Genomic DNA, 21643 nt, shown 5'->3' with positions numbered 1-21643 from the left:
AAAGTTTTACGAATAGTAATGTCACCGTCAGTAATACTGAATGGTGAGCGAGAAACGATTAATCTCACTCAATAAAAAGTCTTAGTATTAAATTTTTACTTAAATACTCATAATTTGTATTTCTAAAAATAACTAAAAGAGTCAATTTTCTATTGATTAGAAAAATTACTTTAAATTTATATGTTTATTATAAAGTTATAAAAAAAATAAATTATAAGACATTGTTAGACGGTTTATTCTAAGAAAATGGCGTCTTTACAAGGCGGTTCTTTCTTCGATGCGTTGTTAAGCAGTCAATGATATTTTGCAATATTAGTTACCGCGTCGTCTCAATCACCGCTTCGGTTGCTACGGCCAAGTGGAGGGGAAAACAGCAAAAGAGGAGAAATTTGGTAGTTGACCGAAACGGCGCTCTGATTGGTCGAAATTATTAATTTTTGAAATTAATTTTCTCGAAAAGTATTGATGATAAAAATTTTTTGAAAACGGCAATCGATTCAGAAAATTTTGTTCTACAGCCCATTTTCGGGAACTATAATCCTTCTGAATCACCCTGTATAAATTTATATATTTCTCTCTGTGACTGCATTAACCTAAAAGGAACGTCTTTAAATCAGAAGCACCAGCTCTCTCGCTCTTATAATAATAATGTAATACTAGTTCTTCATGTTCAGCGTTTTGAGTCATTTCTTCGTCTAGTGAATATGATATCCACAACTGATGTTTCGTATCTTTTGAGAATCGTGAGTAAAATCTTACTTGAATGATTCCTGGCTCTGTAATTCGGTAATCAAATTGAAAATTGTTTTCGTGATCTCTAGCAATCTTGTCTTGAACGTATACTGAAGCTAACCCGAGTTTGTAAACTCCAGCACCAAAGTTTTCTAAGTAACATATGTATTTTCGTCTTGACGTTCTCATCCCGAAATTCTTGATCGTAATGTATTGTCTACTTTAACTCTAGTTTGCATTATATTCACTTCTAAGACTCGAATAAGCCAGTTTTTGGCATATTGCATATTAACACCATCCATATAAATCAATTCTTTATACCTGCTAATAATTGCTACAGAAACCTTTAAAAATTCTCTCAAGTTTTTGACACAATGGATAGATATTGCATGTTAAAAAATTTAAATATACTCTGTAAGTGTTCATTTCGTGATTCTAGTATCCATCGTGTTTTAGTTATTTGTCTAGCTGCGATCGCATCTTCACTACTATATTGTTTCAGATTTCACTCAAGTGTGGGAGATATTTTAACTATCATACCGACATTTTCTAAAAAATCTTTAACGTCCCGGTAACCACCATCAATTATAACAATATCATTTTCCCTAAACCATTCAGCTATACCGTTTTATCCTGCTTTCTGTATTTCTTTCAGCAGAATATCAGTATCGTTATTAGTATTATCAAAGAAATAACATAAGAACACAATAAGAACATCAAGAATGTATCTATTTTATACCACTAATAAAGCTGATTTTACAAGATAATAATGCTTGTGGAAACAAAAAGGCTGTCGAGTGACTTAAAAATTACTACTTTTTTTCACCTCAAGATATGTATCATTCACGTAAATAATTGCAACACATTCAGATTATAGAGATGATTTACGAATTCCTTTCCATAGTTATTAACCAATGTTTTAGCATTAATTGCTTGTAAACCAACGTTTCCGGGAACAAACCGTTGCATTAAAGATGTACGTATCAGAGACAATCAAACTTATAGCCTACCTACTACTATATCCAACTATACTAGCAAGAAAGACATCAGTTGCCTTATGCAATATTTTATAAAGAAAAGTTAGTAAACTAAGCGTAGAAAAAAAATTTTTTTTTATTTATTTCAAAAATATTTACAATCTGACTCATAGATTGAGAAAATAAGCAAATGATATTACTATTACACATACATATATTAACATTTAGCCAGTATACTTCAATCTGTATTCTGACTTTGTTTTACAATGGATTTTAACAGTTTAGTTTAATTTATTTTATTTGCTTATTCATAAGATTATGTTTTTGAGTCTGGTATTTTTGATAGATGTCTTGAGGAGTCTGTTGACAAATTGGTTTGGGTGGTATAGAAGTCTGGAGTTATATTTTGCGTAGAAATTTTTAATTTCTTCTTTGACTGTTATAAGGCCTAGATCATTTCGGATAATTTCGTTCGATACGAACCATGAGGCCCGTACTATATTGCGTAAGACTTTCGATTGAAATCTTTTCAGAATTGTAGTATTCGAATTTGAAGCAGCTCCCCATAGCTGAATACTATAAGTCCAGACTAGGTTAAGCATAGCTTTATACAACAGCAGTTTGTTTTCAATTGATAGCTCCGATTTTCCTTCGATGAACCAGTACATTTTCCTCTATTTTAGACACAGATGTTTACGTTTAGTGAATATATGCTCCCTTCATGTAAGTTTTTGGTCTAGGTAGATACCTAGATATTTTATTTGATTACTTTGCGAAATGAATTTTTCGTTTAATTTAATAGATATCTCTTCGAAGTTTTACTTTGATTTACTATTATTCTCCAGGAGTTAAACCAGTTTTGAAGGCAGTTATTTATGTAGTTTTCTAACGTTTTGAATACTATTTTTGCCTCTGAGTGAACTGTTAATATTACTGTATCGTCTGCGTATCGTCTGATGTGTACAATAAATATAATATTGGGCCTAGAACATTTCCTTGTGGTACTCCAGCTTTTATTAACTAACGTTTTGTTATGTATGTACTTATTTTAACTTGGAACTCTCTATTTCATAGATATGACTACAACAATTTGTAGTGGGGCTCCGGAAAAAAAGTCTTTAGCTTATGAAGTAGCTCTTTATGCCAAGACTTGTCGAAAACTTGTGCAACATCCAGGAATGTACCAGTGCAGTGCTTTTTATCTTCGATGTCTTTTCTCGCAACAGATACTATTCTGTTTACTTGCTCGATCGTAGAATGATTACACCTGAAATCAAATTGATGATCGGGGATAAGTTTTCTATTTAGTATTATTGGGTTAATTCTAGCTAATGATAATTTTTAAAACATTTTTGAGGCTGCTGACATAAGGCTAATTGGTCTATATCAAGTCACCATTTCTGGTTCTTTACCAGGTTTAGATATTAAGACAATTTCTGCTACTTTACACTGAGAACGAAAATAGCAGAGATGCAAGCATGCATTGAAAGTAATTGTAAAGTATCTTATTGCAATTTCAGATAAAGTTTTAATCATTGTTCCTGTGACGTTAGCTAATCCCGGGGCTTTTCTATTTTTAATATTTTTAATTATTTGCAATACTTCCTTTATTTTTATCGATTCGATCAGTAAACTGTCTTGGACGTCAGAAAATTTCAGTAAAATTTCTACTTCATGTTCGGAGATTATTCTTCAGTAAGGCGTGAATACTATACTTAAATGATTTGCAAACGTTTCAGCTTTTTCCTCGTCTGATCTTGCCTAGTTTCCGCCAGGTTTTCTGATAGACGATATAAATGTGGTTGGTCTTTTAAGTCGTTCAAGAGATTTCCATAAAGAGTAGTCTGTTGCCTCTTTTAAACTCAAAGTTCTGAGATAGTTTTGCGTTTGTATATTTTTTTCTTCATATTACAATTTCTTTAGGTCTTTAGATGCTTTATTTACCCTTGTTTTATCTTAGCTTGATCTGATTATCTGGTATCTTTTTCTTAACGATCTTTTTTCTTTTAATTTTAGACTATTTTATTGGACATGTTTTGTTGTGTTTTATTTTTATTTATTTCTGTAAAGCATTTACTTATTGATTCAGTTAGTAGCAGATTGAGTGAATTTATGCTATCTTCAATATTTACAGCTCTTTTAAGAGGAATATTGCATGTTATGCGTTCCTCTATATAGGAAGCACATTTTTTCCAATCAACTTTAGTTTCTTTGTATTCATTTTACTTGTTGGTGTAATGTAATCAGTACCAGCGAGTGATCTGATGACAAGTCTAAGCATGATGTAATTTCAAAATAATTCTTGTTTATACCCTTTACTATAACAAAACCAATCAAATCCGAGAGCTTCTTTATGTCTGTAGACCAGTATGTTGGTTCGCCAGTTGATATCGGCATGAAATTATTTTTTTGTACTATTTCATACAGTACTTTGTGTCTAAATGTTGGAGTTGATGATCTAGATCCCTGTCACGGAGGCTTCGCATTGTAATCGCCACCTACTATAAAACGATTTTTGTTTTTGGTAAATCGTAGGATTGAAAAGTTAAAAGAACTGGGTATGATACGGAAGTTAAATAGTTATGGGTAGTTAACTATACTAATGATTAATGTCATTATGAAAGAAAAATAATTCCACAATTCATAAAATGTTAGGGGTGAGAGGACGAATTTGTGGGGTTTTATGGGCTGGGAGTTAATATTTGCAAAATCATTTGGTAGACATTGGAAGGAATTGTACTCAAGAATGACTTGAAAGAGCCGTTGTACTGATTTTTATACCCTTGTTCAGAGCGCTCAGAGCGCTCAGAGCGCTCTCTCCCATTATGTCATTTTCTAAAAGAAGGGACAAAATGATCCAGAAGAAGTCACCCCCTTGTGAGTTCTGAGATCAGTTCTGGGTGAATTTGTGACGTCAGAGAAGATTTAATTCCAGTTGCTACTTGTAATCCAAAATATAAAACAAGTATCATTAACAATCATGTTGTGATTTAACATGAAGCAAGAATCGACCTGTCTTAACTATACATGGGCGAGATAGGAAACGAAGCCAAACATTTACTTTTAATGTTTGTAAAGCCATGATATCACAACTGTTCACCATAAATTCCTTGATTTGAGTGAAAAAGAAGCCAACCACACAAAAACCATATGTTAAGGGAAAATTGGAAAATACAGACCGAGGCCTGAATAATAAGTATACTGAAAGTCAGCATATATATGTATTATTATTAACAAATACCTTAGCTTTTTTCAGGCAGATAGTGAAGTGAAATTGCATAACCCATTAAGTATGCTAAGTTATTATAACAGGCTTTGGAAAAAGTCGTATTTGAGACACTGGGGTGGCGCTACAGTTATAAATCAATAGGGGCATGTATACTTACAGTCTATATTGCTATACGATCTATATCATCAATTGGATTACCCGTAAAATGGTAGAAATTCTGTATTCCCGGCCTCTAGTAGAAGGTAGTATTGTAAGGTAAGAAGGGGGGGGGGGGAAGATATAATTGTCGAAGTTTGACAAGACATGCAAGACTGGACCAAGTGACCATAGGCTGGAATGCAGAAAATCGGATACAACTAGTAAGTACTAATAAACTACGTAGCTCACGTTGGTAGGTGGGCGAAGAGGAAGAGGTAAAGTGAGGTGAAATGGTAGCTGATGAAAACCTCGAGCATAATATTGGTTTAGATAGTTATACACGTAACTATACTAGTAAAATATTTCGGCTAAGTAATCCATCAACATAATCTGTCACACGTTCCTCAAAAATTACCTCCAAAACTAATCTCAAGAATGATTTTATGGGGTTAGAGGTGGGTTTAGAGCTCTATGCCCATTAAGACTTTTGGTCAGTCGATTGAAAACTATCATTTTACGAAGTTTCAATAGAATTGGCCAAAACCCATTTTCCATAAGAAATGTATTTGGTTCTTTACTTTAAAAAATAATCATTACTTGATACAAATTTATTTTAATTTGAGCTATATATATATATATATATATATATATATATATATATATATATATATATATATATATAATAGGGCTAATGAATTACTTAATTACGTATTGATAATATTAATAATTTTACCATTTTGTGGACTGCAAACGGCATTATTCTGGCATTCACATTTTTTAGCACATCCAACTCCATAAAATCCTACTGCACATGGCCGTTCACATTGGAGACCATCCCAGCCTGTTAAAAATGAATATATTATATAAAAGAGATTTATTAATATACTTTGAATATTTACATTACTCGCTCAATGTTTTATTTGTTAACAAATTTTTAACAGTTTTTCTTAAAAAAATCTCTTTTTTGAAGCTACTTATTTGAAACAATAAGATATGGCCATTGGCCAAATAGTTGAAATTTTTATGTAAATGACCACTGACTCAATTTATGATGAAGATATCTATTTGAACAATTCGTTTCGGCAAATTATTCTACAAGTAATTTGTTTTTTCATGATTGATGCTGCAATCAGGTTCAATTTAAAATCGGCTTGGTTGAGTTTCAAGAAAATTTCAGAGAATTTTTCGGAGAACGAAAAGAATGATAATTACGTGACTATAGTTGAAGATTTGTTCGTGAACTATAAAGAGTTAGATTCCTTAATGAAGTTAAAATTATATTTCCTATATTCTCATGTAAACTACTTTTCCATACAAAGTCCAAGAAACCAAGGTGCAGTATTCCCACTAGAAGGGGCTAAACTTTCCCCAAGCAAAGAAAGCTCGGATGTCTCGGTCGAACGTCAAGGTCTTGCTCATCATATTCTTTGACTACAACGGGTTAATTCATTATGAATACGTTTTGAAAGAACAGACGGTTAACAAGGTGTACTATCTTGAAGTTCTGAAAAGGTTACGGTTCGCAGTGTCGAGGAAAAGACCCGAAATGTGGAAGAACGACAGCTGGACTTTCCACCACGACAATGCACCTGCTCACCCTTCTCTACAAGTGACCGAATTTCAAGTTAAAAACTGCATGACGGTTCTCCCGCAGCCTCCCTATTCCCCAGATTTAGCTCCCTTGAACTTTTTTCTTTATCCAAAACTGAAATCAACCTTGAAAGGACGTCAGTTCGACACCATCTCGGACATCCAAAGAAATTGTACAGCGGACCTCAAGAGGATTCCAAAATCTGCGTTCCAGACAGCATTCGAAAGCTGAAAGAAGCACTGAGAGCTCTGCGTGTCAAACCAAGGGATGTACTTTAAAGGCGATAAATTTGATTAAGAGCTATCTTTCGAAATAAAGTTGTTATAAAAGCAGTTCGATCTGTTTTGGAACAGACCTTGTATATTAGAAATTTTTCAGAAATATTTTATGAAAAATTGAAAATATTGCTGAAAGAATTTCAATAATATTTCTGAAATCCGAGAATGTCCACGACAAAAATCTGACGAATTTCACAAAATATTTCTGAAATATAGCAATGTCCGCAACAAAAAATTAGTTAAAAGTTTTCACGAAAAATTTCTAATACATTTATAAAAAAGTTTCAAGATTATTTCATGAAATATTTCACAAAGTTCTGTAACGTCGGGCCGTTTATTATCAACAAAAATTTTTTTTTTAGTACTTTTGCGTGTATGCGCATTTAATACGTGACTTAGATTTTAACTCTGTGAGTGAGAAAAAGAAGAGCATTCAGCTGAAGCGGCAAAAGAACACATGAAAACACCCATCCGTTTGTCGCGCACTTTCCGAATTTTACTCCGAAAGATCGCAAAGTTTTTTTTGAGTAGGTTTAGATATATAAAGGAGCCGCGGAATTCTGCCTGCATCCTGTTACACGACAACTCCCAAAAGTTTCCACTTTTAGAAGCTAAAACTTTTACCATAGAGAAAAAATCTAATAATTATTTTTGTATAAATGAATTGAGAAAATACGATTGCGACATAAATTAAAATTATGTTTGTAATAAATAAAATTGAATTTCATTAGATAACATAATAAATACAAGTTTTTAACAATTTTCCTTTTACGTTCAAATATTTAAATTAATTGTGCAGAAATTAAGTTAATCAAAGAGCCAACACAACTCAAATAAACAAAAGAAAAAGACAACAAGACATTTTTCTTGTTACAATAAATCAATTAGATAGTCCACAATCAACTATATATATTAAGCTTCATGTAAACGAATGCGATTCCTAAATAATGCAAAATCTCTCCTTTCTCATTCCATATTATTTAAACAACAAATTTAGTTAATTATTTAAGTTATTCATTGTAAACACGTAGGATTAGAGATTTTCGCATAAAATATGTTTAGATATTAATAAAACAGCGTTATTATTAAGAAATAATTATAACAATTTATGTAAAGGAATAAATTAATAATTATAAGAAAATTTGTGACGAAAATGGTACTTGGAGAGCCATCTAACGAGATAGGGTCCATACCCTTGAACGCACGCCCCCGATTCTCATCACGCCCCTGAACCAATTAGGGCCCGAAAACTGAAAGAGAATAGTGGGAAAATCTCAGTCAGCCAATTAATATTTGCTGCCATTTCCACTCTTCCCAAATATTGAGGGACTGAAAGAGGGATTATCCTCCCAACCACCCCCCCGGCTTTAAAAGGGCGTGCGCGAACGAAAAACTCGCTCACTCTTGCTTTTCCAGCTTTCCAGTTTTTTTTATCTTGTTCCACAAAGTTCGACCAAGTGCCAGGTCCAGATTCAACTCTCCAAGTACGAGGTGTGTTCAAAAAATAACGAGAATTTTCGTTTTATGAAAAAAATATTTATTTATTCATCTACATTAATGTTGTCGCCTTCAAAGTAGTCCCCTTCGGATACAATACACTTATGCCAACGCTTTTTCCAATACTCGAAACACTTTTGAAACTCGATCTTTGTAATAGCTTTTAGCTCTTTCAGCGATTCGCTTTTAATGTCATCTATGCTTGTAAAACGACGGCCTTTTAATGTTCTCTTTATTTTTGGATATAGAAAATGTCACATGGAGCCATATCTGGCGAATATGGAGGCTGAGGCATCGTTACAGTTTCGTTTTTGGCCAAAAATTCACGAACAAGCAATGAAGTGTGAGCAGGCGCATTATCGTGGTGCAAAAGCCATGAATTGTTTTGCCACAAATCCGGGCGTTTTTTTCGGATTGCTTCACGCAAACGACGTTGAACTTGTAGGTAGTACTGCTTATTGATTGTTTGATCTTCTGGCAAGAATTCATAATGCTCTATGCCATTAAAATCGAAGAACACAGTGAGCATAACCTTCATATTCGACCGCACTTGTCGAGCCTTTTTCGGTCTTGGCGATCCAGAATGCCTCCACTGGGACGATTGAGCCTTAGTTTCGATATCATATCCGTAAACCCATGTTTCGTCACCTGTTATAACACGTTTTAGTAGTTCTGCATCGTTATTGACTTCATTTAGCGACTCCTGAGCAACTTCCATTCGCCGCTGTTTTTGTTCGAAATTCAACAATTTTGGAACGAATTTTGCTGCCACACGTTTCATACCCAAAACATTCGAAAAAATTTGATGGCATGAGCCAACTGATATGCCAACATCATCAGCGACTTCTCTGATTGTGATTCGGCGATCGTTCATAACCATTTCTTTCACTTTTTTCACGTTTTCATCGGTTGTTGATGTGCTTGGGCGTCCGGGTCGTTCGTCATCTTCAACGTTTTCGTGGCCATCTTGGAAACGCTTATACCACTCATAAATCCTTGCTTTACTCATAGCAGACTCACTATATGCCTTTGTTAACATTTGACAAACTTTACTACACTTTATGTCATTTTTTACGCAAAATTTAATACAAATTCTTTGATCCATTTTTTTCACAAACGAAAATCGCCGAGCTCGAAAAACACGTCTAACGTTAGCGGCTGCCACTTAAAAAGTAAGAAATGAATATTGCTGAAAATTTTATCGTACTTCAGGGGCATGTGTACCAACATAATAAAAAAAATTTTATACAAGCGGACTCTCCAAACCCGCGAAATTTAAAAATTCTCGTTACTTTTTGAACACACCTCGTACCAAACAATTACGAGGAATAAAAAGAAAAAGTAAGTTGAAACTAAAAATTTTTATCATTATCTCTCCTTTTCCTCTTCTTATTAGAGTAGCCAATCGAAACTCGTGAGAATAAGTCTTCGAAAAGTATTTCAGCAGGAATTGGGATACTTTTCTATAAAACAATCGCGCCGGTACAAAAATAAATTAAATTCTTTTGTGTGACAATTCTAGCAAGGTCTGGGATATTCACATGCAAGTCCCGATTCCATTGGATCCTGGTGTTTGATGGAAGACTTGCAGTCCAAACTTTTTTTTCTCTTTTAACGCGAAACGCGAAATAGAAAGCTCTAATTCTCCAATTGCTCATCCCGGTTTAAGCGTACGCACGCAGACCAAAAAAGAGCACCTGAGATAACGTCCGCCTCAGACCTACCTGAGATAGTGACCCGGACGTCACAGTTCAGTAATAACCGCCCAGAAACCCTTCTGATAAGTTTTTCAAAATTTATCAGAGATTTCTTGTAAAATATTTTGGTATAAATTTATAGACATAAGCATTTATTCATTACTTATCTTGACCAGGGAGAGCATGGTCCTATGGAAAATCGAGAAGGCATAGGGGATGGATAAGTTTTGTCAAGTGCATGAGATGAGATAACGAGCAAGGTACTTATAGTCTCGAGCAACGGCGGTAACCAAGGTGGCGAAACTTCATCGATAAGAGCAATTCAGAAAGAACGTCAACATGCAGAAGCAGCAAAAAAGTACAAGCTCAAAAATAAATCCAGATGGTGGCTACCTATCTAGATCGGAAATTTCCAGATTCGAGCTTTATAGCATACGAGAACTCGGTTTAAGGTGATGAAAGCTAGGATGTGCCGGTTACCCGACCGTATCAAGGTGGATATCATATGACATGTGATGTTGCATCTCACCGTGGGCAGAGTCACCAAAGAGGTCCGAGTATCATTCCTCAATTAACAGACGTATGCTACATAGGCGTGAACTTCATGAAAAACTTCAAAACCTTCGCCGATCCATCCGCCAACAATATCTTCTTACGAGACAAGAAAGTTACCGTACACATTAACAACTTAATAAAGAATTTTCCCCGCACTTTAGAGATAGGTAGGTTGATTGAAACAGGAACGAGAGAATGCAAAAGGTAGCAAAATCGTAAAGAAAAAGAATGCAGTGGAAGAATAAGTGGTTAATCGTTCAGCTATTGAAGCTACGCAAACAGTGATAAAGGGTAATTTTAAAAGAGATCACCACTGCCATTGACACCTCCTTCGTCGATTTTGAGGACGGATATGAACGCAGGATAACATTCCACGAGCTGTGAGGAAGATCAAAGCGTAGCAAGGGCGATTCTCCAATATCGTATCACTCGCGCTGATAGATCCTGGTGGAGTACGACAGTTTGGAGTCGTGAGGCTCCTCTGGCGACATTGACTGCAGCAGCACATCAGAAGTATTAAGTAAGTTAAAAATTCGATTCATCAATAAAGCACAAAACGTAATTCATTAATAAAATTAGCACTCTCTCTCATACTCGGTCGGGTTGTAAGAAGCGTGAACATGATCGTTATATAAGTGCATCGGAAAGTCTCTTAGCCTAATTATGTGCAGAGTTATATAGTTTATGGAGGAAATTAAGTCTATACCACGCACGTGTATTTTAATGACAAGTAGCAGCGTCCCTATTTTTTTTAATTTATTTAAGCAAATTGAACCCTATTAGGTTATTTTGCTACGTTAGCTTACCCTAGCTTATTTCACCCCTACCAGCCTACCCTAGCTTATTTCACCTTCTTCGCCCGAACCGAATCCGCAAACTTGGTAGTGCTTTGTTCCAAACATTACATGACAGCAGCGCAGCGGCAAACAACTATGATCGAGACGGCGGTTATCCACACACTGAAGGAAAGAATATTTTTCATCTGCTCAACAGCAAAATAATTATTAACGAAGATAATAATTACAGACAACCCCAATCAACAGGTGTAGTTTTTGACCCACTTTCGCTTCAACATCAAACTGTTCCAAAATTTTTAAAACTTTGTATTCAGTATCATCATGAGCAATTCCTGTGTTAGCAAAATGGCTTAAATTCATACCACATTTTAGGTATCTTTCACAGTTTTGTGATCAATATTGGATGAGTCACTCTGAATGAATATATCCTAATGAAAATATCTTATTAAATAAACAGTAATTATAATTAATAATATAATTGAAGTTTTTTCAATTTATGCAAACATTTCTTTTTAATTTTTTTATTATTCTATAAGTGTTCTTTGTCATTAGTAAAATGTCACATTTTATTGAAAATTATTAATCACTTTCTCATTTAGTAATTTTCTAAAAATAATTTGATTTAGAACGCAGTTGTATTAATGTCGATTTTCATATACTTGGATCTACGTTAATACTTCAAATAGTTTGAAGTTAGTTATTTCAAAAAGGTTTTTTAATTTAAAATATATTTTCATATAGAATTTCAAATACGATAGTACTACAGAATTTGTGAAAGATTTAAAAAATATTTTTATTCATTATAAAATAGCATTGAGTTTTTAATCAATAGTTCTGTTATGTAATACACCAAGGCAAAATAATGTAGGCTATGATTTAGCATGAAATTTTACTTCCAATAGCTGGGAAAAATAATTAATTTGTACAATATTCTAGGAATATTAGAATTGGTAAATATTCTAGGAACTGCAACGATTACCGAAAATCGTTTCGACTCGCGTAGGTTAAGAAGCGGCGAAGCGTAGCAGCCGCGATCGGTTTGAGAGAGAGAGGGCGCGTAGGGGCAATGACCGGGAGGGGAGAGTTCGACAGTTAGTATGACTGTGTCACTCAGTCCGGCTACATCGAGCTACCCCTTTTGAGCTGTCAACGCGTTTTTGTGGTTGTGCGAGAAAGGAAGTTTCCCCGAGCGAAAACTTGAGCGTGGTGTGCTGAGTGCGGCGAGAGAAGCAGCAAATCCGGCGAAAGCACAACGACAAGCAGCGGAGCGCAACAGCAGCAGTCTTGCGAGCGCAGGAGCGTTTATCCCGCAGCTAGAGCGTCGGATACGGTTGGCCACCGTTATCCACAACAACTCCGTGGTAGGTGCACGACATTATCTTTATTGTAATTGGCGTGCGATTCCGCGCAGCGTGCGCGGCGAAGTTATAGAGCGTGCGAGCGTTTAGTCCGCGACGATCGCGAGTTTTTCTCTCTCTCTCTCTCCCCTCGTTTATATTGTCAACCGATTTCGCGCGCGTGAGTCTCTCGGCAAATCCCTCCCGTGTAATTGATTGAATTCAATAAAGCGTTTAACAGCTATTCGTAATCGAGTTATCGTTTCGTCTTTCCTTTGTCCGGAATGCATGTTATTGTTTACGTTCGGTTCGAATAAGCCGGTAAAAAGGCACGGATCGCGTAGACAACGAGAGAAGCGGCTTGCAACCCGAGTTTCCAGCAGCGGCCGACGGAGCGCTGCTAAGCAAGCGCGACAGCGCCGCCAAGTGGCGAGTTCGGAAACCTAACTCCGCTTGGCGAGGGAACTCTGCGCAGGCGCACTCCCGGACAAGGTAGGTTGACGTGCTTACGGCACGTAGATAACAAGGCGTCGTTTGACCGAAATAACAAACAGGTTTAATAGGTTAACGGTTAAACGGCAGCCTGTTACATGGCGCCCAACAAATATTAGGACTCACACACAAGGGGAGTCAATTTGCACAAAATGAGAGAGCGGCGCACGGGAGAGAGAGACGTTTGCGCGCGTGCGTATTAAGGTGCGAGCGGGTAAAATAACACGTGGCTCGTTCGGCACGTGCTCTGCAGTAGGGAAAAGATGCCTCTCCGACCCAATAACAACTGCTTTTGTAAGCCGAGAGCACACTAACCCCAGGGGTCGAAGAGACGTCCGGAGTCGCTCTAACGTGAATAAAAGAGGTGACAAATTGTGTTTTGGTTTACTTTTTCGCTTTTTTCGAGTGGTTATACACACTTTAAAGTATTTAGGTGGAGGTTAGTCACTGAGCGACAATACCTGCAGAGCACGCAATTCGAGTGTGTGTAGGGTTAGTTTTACTAACCCGGTGGAGCTAGCAAACAGTTAGTCTACACCTATAGGCAGGTAGTTGCGAGTGGAAGTTCATACTTCCTTAGGGTACGCGGCACCTGCACACACCCACGAGCCTCGTGGATTGTTGCCTTGGAATTGAAGGCGTATTAGGGTAGTTGCTGATATAAATTGCAACACCCCGCTCGCGCCTTGGGCGATAGGAGGCGGTAGTGGTTGAGTAGGCAAATTAACCTCAACCGTCACCTACGCCCCAGCGATATGGAGGATACCGCCGATGCGATAACCCGATGGGCATCGGAACTGCCTTCGACACAGCTGGATAGATACCTGACGCAACTGGAGTTGCGTACAGACGGCCCCAAGCTGATGCAGGCAGTCCGGCTAGCGTATTGGTTACTAGGCGAGTATATCGACCTGGATTTCCAAGGGGCGACGTTGGATAGGGAGGCGATACAACGCAGGCGAAGGAGCCGAGAGAGGTGGCTGGAGTCCAGGCGACAGGAGTTAGAAGCAGCTGATGCCGAGGATCTCGTCGCCCACCCGCTCATGCTGCTGTATAGAGATAAGGTAGTAGAGGCGAACCTGACGCGGACTCTCGCGGTCTTCGACAATCTAGAGGAGGAGAGTCAGAGCGAGACGGGGGAGCGAAAGCCCGTAGAGGAAGGGGGGACCGGCGAGGTCAAGGGGCCCTCGGAGGCGGTAAGTAGTGAACACAAGGGTTCCACCGGATCGTCAGATAGGCGAAGAGCTCGTCGTTTCGCGAACGCGGAGCTACAACCTCAAGAAGAAGAGGAGGAGCGGTGCGTGACCGAGCGATTAAAGGAAGAAATCGAGCACAACCGAGTCGGGATTAACCGCATATTAGAGATGCTGGAAAGGCACGACCAGGTATGCGCGCGGTGGAGCGACCAGGTGACCGCCCTGCAGGTGGAGATCCAGCAGTTGAGGAACAGGGACCCCACCAATCGACAAACTACGATACCGGAGCGGCCCAGATGAACCGTGGATTTCCAGTCCACGTATACGTGTCACTACGACCCGAGGGTACCAGGAAGTACCCCGGAACCCCAGCGACCGACCCCTGGCGAACCTCGAGAGGCTCCTCAGAGGCAGGTGCCTTTACGGACGGAGCAGCCACTGCGAAGAGGACCAAGAGACGCCGACATGGGTGAGGAGCAGGCGATCCCGGAAGGATCCGCCTGGTATGACACCAATGCGGCGTCAGGGTACTACGCGACTCGGGATGCGGGTAGGATAGTCCGAGGATGGAAGCTGCGATACTCAGGTACGGCTTCAGAGTGCGTGGACACCTTCTTGTCAAGACTGGAGGATCTACGCGCGGGCTCCGGGCTAACCGACGGCGAAATCTTGTGCTCGGTATCAGAGCTCCTCGAAGGTGTTGCGAGGACCTGGTACGAGCTTAACAAGTTTAAGTGGAGGAGTTACGCCGACTTCGTAGCTGGCGCTCGACCTTGGTTTGGGTCGAAGGAGCTGCAGCAACAAAGCTTGCTGCAAGAGGCTCAAGCACGGTACCAGGAGAAAGGAGAGTTGGTACGAGAGTACGCCTGCCACCTCCTCTTCATGCTGGCCCAGCTACGCCCGCCGTTACCGGAGCAGCGACAATTAGATTTGTTATACGTAAATCTCCTGCCCGCCATCCGTATGCAGCTGCGGAGGAACGCGTTTTCCAACGTGGACGAATTCCACGCCCGGGCGACTGAGATCGAGACCGCTTTGTGGGACGACGAGCGCCCGAGGACCAGGCTGGAGCCTACGTCCACGTTGTACCCCGAGCACATGGGTGTGGCAGCGAAAGCACCACCGCCCCGGGCAGGGCCCCGAACGGCGGCCATGTCCAATAAACCTCGGGGTACCGAGCAGCTGCAACCCGAGTCACCGATAAAGAGCCAGGCCAGGAAACCCGAGAACCGGTCTTCAATCTCTGCGACGCAGGCAACGGACCGTGTCGAAGACTTGTCGTCACAGGTATCGACCCTACGACGCGAGATAGACCGGTACTTCAAGGAGAGGAAGGCTAACTCTCCTAAGCGGCCAAGGGGTCGGCCGCAAGACAGGGGGAGGAATAAAACCCCCCTGGGTCTCCTGGCCAGCGACGAGAGGGTCAGAGGAGAAAAATAGATTTCTCCCAACCGATCAAGTGCTCGTCTTGCGGCAAGCTGGGCTACACTAGGAGGTACTACCCGGATTGCAACAAGGGAAACGAGCAGGGAAACGGAGGACGGAGGTCCCCTCCGCGTCCCCAATAGAGGTGACCTCTCGTCGCGGGTCGCTAGAGCGGGGCAGAGGCCTGCCAGCGACCCCAGGGTTCAGGCAGGTCTCGGAAGGGACATTGGATCCTACGAGATCCGGCAGCGTGGTAGCGTTGGAAGCGGCAACGACGGAGCAGATGCCTGTTCTGGGTAACCGGGCATTTTGTATCCTCGAAGGGTATGGAGGTCGGATTCAAGTGGTGGAGCACGGGTACGAATGGGTCGGAGAGGAGACCGTCGGACCCAAAAGCTCCAGGAGACCACCCGACGCTCCTGAGGATACGCCTGTGACCCAGAAGCCCACGGGTGAGAGCACGTCGATGCGAGTAGCGGCTGCCCTTGGCAAGAAGAGCCGTGAAAGCCCCCGGTCCACAGAGGAGAGAGGGACGGAGAAAGCTCCCCGTAGGTACAAACCCGAGGATGAGACCAGATGGTGGCTTCAGGTGGACATAGGTGCCTACAAATTAAGGGCACTATATGATACCGGAGCCTCATCGACGGTGATGGGTCAACTCAGGCTGAGGCTGGCATCGGACATGGGGCTGGGCCTAGATGTGACGCGTGCGGGAGAAGCAAAGCTCGCCGACGGTCGCCCATGCCCCATCTTGGGTCATGTGATTTTCCCCTTCACGGTAGGGGGAATCACGAAGGACGTAAGGGTCGCCATAACGCCACTGCTGTCTGATGACTGCTATGTGGGCGCGAATTTCGTGAGGGAATTCAGCGCCAACCTGAACCCTGACACGGACCAGCTGTACTTGGCGAAAGCCAAAGTGGCGGTACCGTTGGAAGTGGCAAGCGTCACTGGTACGTCGTGCCTCGCACCCGTAGGCCTGGTAGAAGCCACGGAAGCATGAGATAGACATCGGAGACGCTCGACCCTGTAAACAAAAGTACTATCCGGTCTCCGACAGGGTGCGAGACGAAATGCACGCACTGGTCAAGGCCATGCTGGACAACGACGTCATTGAACCAGCAACTAGCGGGTGGTCAAGTCCAGTGGTAATGGTGAAGAAGGCAGATGGCAAATATCGGTTCTGCGTAAATTACCAGAAGGTAAACGCGGTAACCAAGCCGGACGCCTATCCATTGCCCTTCATGAGCGACATCCTGCGAAGGATCAGGGATGCTAAGTTCATCTCGACACTGGACTTGAGTAGCGCGTACCACCAGATTCCTCCTAAAAAGGAGTCGCGCCCCATTACGGCGTTCACAGTCCCCGGCCTGGGGCATTTTCAGTTCAAGAGAATGCCCTTCGGATTGTCCTACACAGGCGCGACCTTCCAGAGGTTGATGGACAAATTGATTGGCCCGGATTTAGATCCTTTCGCTTTTGCTTACCTCGACGACGTGATTATTATCTCGCCGTCCTTTGAGGAGCATAAGCGACACCTGGGATTGGTTTTACAACGAATTCTGGGTGCGGGCCTCACTGTAAATAAGACCAAGGGCCACTTCTGTAAATCGGAAGTCAAGTATCTAAGGGTCCTTGTGAACCGTGAAGGGGTAAGGCCAGATCCGGAGAAGGTCAAGCCTATTATGGAGTACCCAGCACCACGGACCATCAAGCAGGTGAAGCGATTTATGGGGATGATGTCGTGGTATCGTCGCTTTATACCCGACTTCGCGACAATCGCTGAGCCGATAAACCGCCTGACGAAGAAGAGCATCCCGTTTGCTTGGCAGCAGGAACAGGAGCAGGCTTTCGAAAAATTACGAGACGCAATGGTCTCGGCACCAATCTTGCAGTCGCCAGATCCCAGCGCACAGTTCGTATTACAAACGGACGCGAGCGATAGTGGGATAGGCGCGGTATTGACGCAAGAAATCGATGGACAGGAGCGCGTAATTGAGTACGCTAGTCGCTCCCTAAACAGTGCGGAAAGGAACTATACAGTCTCCGAACGAGAGTGCCTGGCTGTAGTGTGGGCTATCGGGAAGTTCCGGCCTTATGTTGAGGGGCACCACTTCAAAGTCATCACCGATCATAGCTGCCTTAGGTGGCTCTACAGTATGAGGAATCCTACAGGAAGGCTAGCGCGTTGGGCGTTAGCACTGCAGGGACATGTCTTCGATATAGAGTATCGAAAGGGAGACCTCAACGTGGTGCCAGACGCTTTGTCTAGGGCCTATGAGGAGGGGGTGGTAGAAGTGGGTGCCATGACTCATCAGCCGGAAACTGCCGATGCCTAGTATCTACAGAAATACCGAGAAGTATGCCAGGATCCACACTCTCAGCCTACCTGGAAGGTAGTTGGAGGGAGATTGTACCACTACAATCCGACTGAGGAGAGCGAAGGGTCCATCGACAATGAGGAAGCCTGGAAGCTAGTGGTTCCTGCCGAGAAAAGACCTCAAGTGCTCGAAGAGGTACACGATGCGCCAGCAGCGGGACATCAGGGGAGAGAACGGACGTTCTCCCGGGCTAAGCACCTGTATTTCTGGCCAAAGATGTACGAGCAGGTCAGAGAGTACGTTAGGAGTTGCCCGGTTTGCCAACAGTGCAAGGCGGAACAAAGGCCGCCTTGCGGACTGATGGGTCGACGAGAGGTCTCGCGACCCTGGCAGGTGGTGGCCAGTGATATTACTGGCCCATTCCCAAGGAGCTCAAGAGGGTTTGAATACATCTTGGTTTTCTTAGATCTGTTTACTCGGTGGGTTGAGTGTGTACCCGTACGCAAGGCCAACGGAAGGACCATCGTGCGGGAATTGCACGAGAGGGTGGTAACCAGGTTTGGAGCACCCGAGATATTTCTTTCGGACAATGGGACCGAATACAAAAATCAGGAGGTCGATGCCTACTTGCTTAGGAACGGCATTCGGCGCGGCCTTACCCCAGTTTACCACCCACAGGTAAACCCTACGGAGCGAGTGAACAAAACCCTCAAGGCCATGCTCATGTCGTACGTGGAGCGGGACCATAAGAGCTGGGATGAGCACCTGCCAGAGTTCAACTTCGCGTTGAACTCGGCAACTCACAGCGCGACAGGCTATAGCCCGGCTATGCTCGTTTTCAGGTCGACAGCCCACTCCCCCCTCGACCTTTAGAAGAGCCCAGGATCAGTTGGCCCGGGAAGCGTCTGAGGGCCAAGAACTGACCGAATGGGGCGAGCACATGCGCCAGTTGCCTAACTTATGGGAACGCGCTGGCTCTAAGTCCAGGGAGGAGGCAGACCGACAGGCGGTCTATTATAACCGGAAGAGACGCCAGGCCGACTTTAGAGTTGGGGACTGGGTGTGGAAGCGGAACCGTATCTTGTCTTCCGCAGCTCAGGGCGTGTCGGCGAAGTTGGTGCCGAAGTATGCTGGCCCATATGTTATCGAGGAGGTATGTGGGACTAATACCTACCGCCTCTGTAACCAGCAGGAAGAGTTGCCCGAGCTGATCCACGCCAAGGATCTCAAGCCCTATTTCGGACCATTCTCGGACCAAGATGACGAGGAACCGGATGGCGGGGACTCAACACCGTTGGAGGAAGAGGAAGGCGCAGGCGACCCGCCCGCGAAGGTAGAGGATCCCAGCGGGGATCCGATATGCGAGCGCACCGCGATTGCAGCCCCCGTGAACGAGTGTGATGAGCCCGGAGCAGCTTCAAAGACGCCGATCGAGGCGCCGGCTAAGCGAAGCCGTGGTAGACCGCGCAAGAACCCTGCGAGCAAACCCCTGGCATCAGGTGGCGATGACCTGAATGGCAATGCGGCAAGGGGAAGAGGCAGGCCCCGCAGAACCACCCAGCACGTGCGCAAGGTAGTCCTGCCAGTCACCCCCGCAAATGGGCCATATTCGCGAGGGAAGCGCAGGGGACCGGGACGTCCTCGTAAAGGGTAGCGTCAAGCGTGACGCAACGACGGGTAGGTTAAGGGCTGAACCTGAGATATCCCTTAACCCTACTTCTTCTCTTTTACAGATGGAGAGGAAGCTGGTAATCAGCGAAGAGGCCTTCGAGGCAGCCACCCGGATGCTGCTCGACCTTAGGCTGGGTCCGGACGCTGATCGGCTGATCGGCGACGTTCGCCATTTTGTCCGTGCTCAAGTCGAGGTGGCTGCCAGAGAGGGCCGCTCTCGCCAGCGGATGGACGACTTCCTCCGGGAAGGATTGAGGCCGCAACCCAGAAAGGCCGAAACCCGGGAAGCGTCCACCCAGACCGACGGTCCGTCCGAAGAGGGCCGTCGGTCTACGTCCACGACGGACCAGGGGGTGCAGACCCCAGAGCCGAGCAAGCCAGAGGTGGCTGACTGCTCGACTCAGTGCCCCAGGCCAAAGGAGGCCTGTGGGTAGGGGCAGTGGGTTTGCAACCACCCCTGGATCCCCCAGCAGCACGGGCTCGAGAATTCCTGGAGGCACGTGAGACTGGGCCTCCAGGAAGTAGAAAATGCTTGGGAGTTTATCGGCGAGCTCCAACGCCAGGTGCTTGCGCACCTGGAGGAGTTCCTCGACTTCCGAGGAGCCCGGGAGATGCTGGGGGAGTGGGCTCCGGTAGTCCGGCGGCAGAGGGCCTATGGCGGGGCCCTGCTGCGCGTTGACCGGGGGCAGGAGTCCCCAGAGGCCGCGGGCCCGCCGGCGGTGTTACCACCGGCGGCACCAGCGAGTGGGGCCGCGGCCAAGACTCCGGCCAAGCCCCCGACACAGATCCAGATCAAGAGGGTCTCGGGGGCCCCCGGTGCCGGGCAGGAGTTCACGGTTCGCGTGGACGGGTCGGTGGTTTCCGACCCTACCGTGGTGGTGCGCACCCAGGGGGGACGCACCTCCGCCACGGTGGGCGGCGTGACTTTCACAGCCGCCCCGGGAACCCCGGCCCCGCAGCCCCTTCCGCCAGCGGGCAACCAGGGCCAAGGGTCGGTGCCTGGCCCCAGCAGACAGCAGCGGAAGGGCTGCTACATTTGCGGCTATCGCGGGATCACCACGACGTCGAAGTGTCCAAACAAGGCGGATCACTGGCGCTACCCAAGGCATAAGGCGCCAGGAGGCTCCGGCAAATGATGGAGAAGAGTGGTAGCCCGGGAAGGGCAAATAAAGAGTTATATGTATAAGGAAGGAGTGTGTTGATTTCTTCTCTACCCTCTCCTATCCTTAGGGTCGCGAGTCGGCGAAATAGTTCGGTCCGGTAGTCCGAAGCTAGGAGGGGGCTGCAACGATTACCGAAAAACGTTTCGACTCGCGTAGGTTAAGAAGCGGTGAAGCGTAGCAGCCGCGATCGGTTTGAGAGAGAGAGGGCGCGTAGGGGCAATGACCGGGAGGGGAGAGTTCGACAGTTAGTATGACTGTGTCACTCAGTCCGGCTACATCGAGCTACCCCTTTTGAGCTGTCAACGCGTTTTTGTGGTTGTGCGAGAAAGGAAGTTTCCCCGAGCGAAAACTTGAGCGTGGTGTGCTGAGTGCGGCGAGAGCAGCAGCAAATCCGGCGAAAGCACAACGACAAGCAGCGGAGCGCAACAGCAGCAGTCTTGCGAGCGCAGGAGCGTTTATCCCGCAGCTAGAGCGTCGGATACGGTTGGCCACCGTTATCCACAACAACTCCGTGGTAGGTGCACGACATCATCTTTATTGTAATTGG

General features: G+C 43.9%; 1 protein-coding gene across 7 annotated transcripts in view; it reads right to left on the bottom strand.

The window, feature by feature from the left end:
• The window catches only part of LOC131663255 (protein draper-like), an 859806-nt gene that overhangs the window by 304652 nt on the left and 533511 nt on the right, over positions 1-21643 (bottom strand). For all 7 annotated transcript variants that reach the window (XM_058933564.1, XM_058933569.1, XM_058933555.1 and 4 more), the window contains one exon: positions 5810-5917. In XM_058933564.1, coding sequence (XP_058789547.1) covers positions 5810-5917 — 108 coding nt within the window. The remainder of the gene's footprint in view (positions 1-5809; positions 5918-21643) is intronic.

Source organism: Phymastichus coffea, unplaced genomic scaffold, assembly GCF_024137745.1.
Source record: "Phymastichus coffea isolate CEN01 unplaced genomic scaffold, Cenicafe_Pcof_1.1 PCOF00002, whole genome shotgun sequence".
Taxonomy (NCBI): Eukaryota; Metazoa; Arthropoda; class Insecta; order Hymenoptera; family Eulophidae; genus Phymastichus; species Phymastichus coffea.
The sequence above is the reverse complement of the archived record's forward strand: the minus strand, read 5'-3'. Positions and strand labels throughout refer to the sequence as shown.